A 3,729-nucleotide genomic window follows, 5' to 3' on the forward strand; every position below is an offset into this window, starting at 1 on the left:
TATATATATATATATNTATGTATATATGTGTATGTATGTATATATATATATATATATATATATATATATGGATATAGATAGAAATGAAAGATATGTATAATGAATCTCACTTGTTTAGTTCAAGCTGAAGTCTACGTTTGTGGTATTGCCTTCTGTAACAAAGAATTATTTTCTCATAATTACAGTATATTCAAACATGTGAATAAAAACCAGATCATATCGATACACCCGTTGCAGGTTTGGACACTATTAACAAGCATATCGTCATGTCACAGACTGTAGTGTAGACGGTGTATTTACTCTCATAAGCTTAATGGTGGGATGCGTAGCATAGATAAATCAATAGTGAGTTGATAATTTAGATTCTCGTGGCCCACAAACAGCCTTTAAAAAACGAACAACAAAGATTTTAATACTAACTTTAATGGATTCTTTCTTCCATAGATCAAAATTACTTAACAGTCACTGACTAAAAAGCGATCTCAATCCTAAAGATCACTCATGCCCCCTCGACTGCGTCCAAGTCTGCTTTGTGTAAACGACGGCTGAAGCGCTGACATCTCATCGAGAACAGTTGGGGCGACATATGTGAAGCCTTGGAACACGTCTCCCTAAAAATTAATCATGAAACAGAGGATTGGTTACGTACAAGGTACTATTAAAATATTCCAGCCCTGAGATAGACTAGACAAAGCGTTCGTAACCATCAATGCCAGGCCATAGAGTAAGATGTAAATAAAAGACATAGATCAGACTGAGGCAGTTCAATGTGTGAATAATAAATACACACGCACACGATTAATGTCATGTACAGATAGGAAACGAGTCGGAAACACTTACCCGGCTCGGACTTAAATGGCCCTCGCACGGCGAATCGACCGCGGGCTGAGAAGTAAATCGTGTATCGAAGTAACTCACATCCTCTTGATCGCGCTGTATAATCATTTGCGTAAGATCATGAGATGCGCAGCTCAAAACACAACCGGTAGTGGAAGGAAACGTAGCACAATAGTGCAACAAGCGCAAAGCAACTCCTTTTTGCAACCGCACAACCGCGCTTGTATCTCATAGATAACTACTTTAAGACGAAGAAGTGACCTGCTGCATACCAATGATGGCTTGATGGGCGGCTCCAGCTCCCTCCGTAACATTGCATTCCAATCCACGCCAGCGAAGAAAGGGTGCTGCGGATGTGTGAAAATAAACTCAGTCAAAACGAACTGTAGGAAGAAGGATGGCTACGAATATGTCAGATCCAGCTATATTTAGAGCGTCATTGGGAACGGTGAGTGCTGTGAGGACGGGAAATCGTGCTCGTTCAGAGCAGGTGAAGGCCCTTGATAGAACTCGCTAAAAAGAAACAAGAAGCAGTTATTAATGTAGGGTATAGATGAGGGGTTTCCCTAGACGATAAAACACATGTTGCGTGAATAGTACTAGCATGTAGCTCGCCACCCCACGCATAAAAATGCCAATGACTCACCGCTTTAATCTCCTCCACATCTGATGGGCCCGAGCCCAGTCTGTTGTTCGTATTCCGTCGCAGCAGCTTCCTCAGTAGATCCTTGGCATTGTCCGAGAGATATGGTGGTGTCCGCAGCACACCCTTCAAAATCTTCTCCATAGTTCCCTTCCTATCATTACATACAAACGGAGGCACTCCCACCAGAATATCATACATAAGAGCGCCCAGACTCCACCAGTCTACTGATCTGTCGTGGCCTTGCCTTGTCAGAATCTCCGGTGCCATATATTCAATTGTACCGCAGAATGTGTGAGTGCGCACTGTGTCAGTGATGGCTTCTTTGCTCAGGCCAAAATCAGTGAGTACGGCATGTCCTGTGATAGTGATGAAAGTGTAATAATTACTTTGGAGTGCTTCTATATAGAAGAATAAGATAGTAGGCTCAAATATACCAGAATTAAAACCAGCTACTTGCAATTGCGGAAAAATCTGCATGACGAATTTATTCTGGCTAGCATCTTGCTTGGAACATGAGGATAGAGTAGTCATAGGCTCGTTAAACGTTGTAGAAGAAACTGAATACGAGTTGTAAACATTACACATCGATACAGCAAGGCAATTGCTGACATCGAATACATACCGTATTCATCTAATATTATGTTCTCCGGTTTGAGATCTCGGTAGACAATACCGAGACTATGTAAGTGACCAAGCGCCAAGAGAATCTCTCCCAGGTAGAATCTTGCAACGTCTTCCAGTAACACGCCTGTATTACGATAGATTATCGAGAGTCAGTGGTTGGATACAGTACGAAAGAGCAATGGCACAATAAACTTAGTTGCCGTCGGAAATCTCTCAGTCGAAAAGCATGGCGAGGGTTCTCAAATCACAATATTTAGTCGCCACTAACGCTATTGACGTTAATGCTATCAACACACGAAGGAATAAATTGGATTTTGAAGTGATACCTTCTTTCTCCAAGAACGTAAAAAGCTCCCCTCCCGGAAGGTACTGCAATATCAGGTAGAGCTTGCCACCGGTCTGGAACGCATATTTTAAGTTTACGATGAACTGTCAGGGTATAAATAGATTTTGTTGTGAGTATCTAATAGCTCAATGCGAGCTCTCAAGAAGCACAATCGGCGGCTTATGTATATCATTTTGTAGGAATAGCGGTTTATGCCGACAGCCGAGCTAGGTAAAGGCCACAGATAATAAACTGCTATAAACAAGCAAATTCGAATGTATCATTCCAATACGCACCAGATGAACAACTACTTCTAGAACATACCGGATGAACGACTTCCTCTAAAACACTCCTTTCGGTCTTGATGTGTTCTGTATCTTTCTGTTTCCGGACGATGGTCGCCTTCTTCAGTACTTTCATGGCGAAATACTCGCCCTGCGTGCGGGCACCCGTTACTTTCCGAACAAGAAACACCTATACAAATGTATAGACATGCACAGACACAGAGAATCAGGAGGCTGTCAACATTTATGTGTACTAGTTAAAAAGAGTGAAGAAGTTGCATCAGTAGAACAATGGTCGATAATCAACAGGCTTGATGTTACATAAAAGTGAAGCCTTCACAGCTGATATAACCAGTTTACATATGTGCTTCAGCATTAAACTTGCACAAAATTAAGCACAAACACTTTCATAAGTTGTCACTGTAACGGTGCCTTGTTTCACGTACCTTGCCGTACCCTCCTTGGCCCAGAACTTTAAGTAATTCGAACGATGTAGGACCGACCTTCTCCCGAGGCGCCTTCTTATCCATACCCAAGGCATCTATTAAAGACGTCGCAGTCACAGAGTATCCAGCCTCTGTTCTGGGCGGCATATCGAGATCCTCTAACTGGTTCTGCAATAGAACGAAACCAGCCCGGGTGAGCAAGGAAGTTAAATACCGGTGAGCAGCTCCATGAATTTCAAAATCTTTTACGCAAGGATACGAGATAATGGAGTACATGCTATATATAGGAAAATTGAATGAGCGTATACACACATATACTTCATCAAATTTACAAACAAACACGAACAAAAACCCAAACACGCATATATATATATATATACATTATGTATATATTTATAATATACAGATGTATACATATGCATAGACATATATATATATATATATACACACATATAAATACATTATGTATATATTTTATAATATACAGATGTATACATATGTATAGACATATATATATATATATATATGTATGTGTGTATGTATGTGGATACACACATGTATACATAC

At 40.6% G+C, this 3,729-nt stretch overlaps 1 protein-coding gene across 1 annotated transcript in view; it reads right to left on the reverse strand.

The window, feature by feature from the left end:
• Positions 1 to 394: 394 nt before the first annotated feature.
• SARC_07110 (AGC/RSK/RSKP70 protein kinase) overlaps positions 395 to 3,729 on the reverse strand; it is a 4,418-nt gene continuing 1,083 nt past the window's right edge. Inside the window, exons 2-9 of the mRNA XM_014298965.1 lie at positions 3,163 to 3,330; positions 2,757 to 2,906; positions 2,434 to 2,536; positions 2,106 to 2,231; positions 1,484 to 1,839; positions 1,110 to 1,184; positions 841 to 933; positions 395 to 611 (exon numbers count right to left, since the gene is read on the reverse strand). Coding sequence (XP_014154440.1) covers positions 489 to 611; positions 841 to 933; positions 1,110 to 1,184; positions 1,484 to 1,839; positions 2,106 to 2,231; positions 2,434 to 2,536; positions 2,757 to 2,906; positions 3,163 to 3,330 — 1,194 coding nt within the window. The 3' untranslated portion in view covers positions 395 to 488. The remainder of the gene's footprint in view (positions 612 to 840; positions 934 to 1,109; positions 1,185 to 1,483; positions 1,840 to 2,105; positions 2,232 to 2,433; positions 2,537 to 2,756; positions 2,907 to 3,162; positions 3,331 to 3,729) is intronic.

Source organism: Sphaeroforma arctica, assembly GCF_001186125.1.
Source record: "Sphaeroforma arctica JP610 unplaced genomic scaffold supercont1.542, whole genome shotgun sequence".
Lineage (NCBI taxonomy): Eukaryota > Ichthyosporea > Ichthyophonida > Sphaeroforma > Sphaeroforma arctica.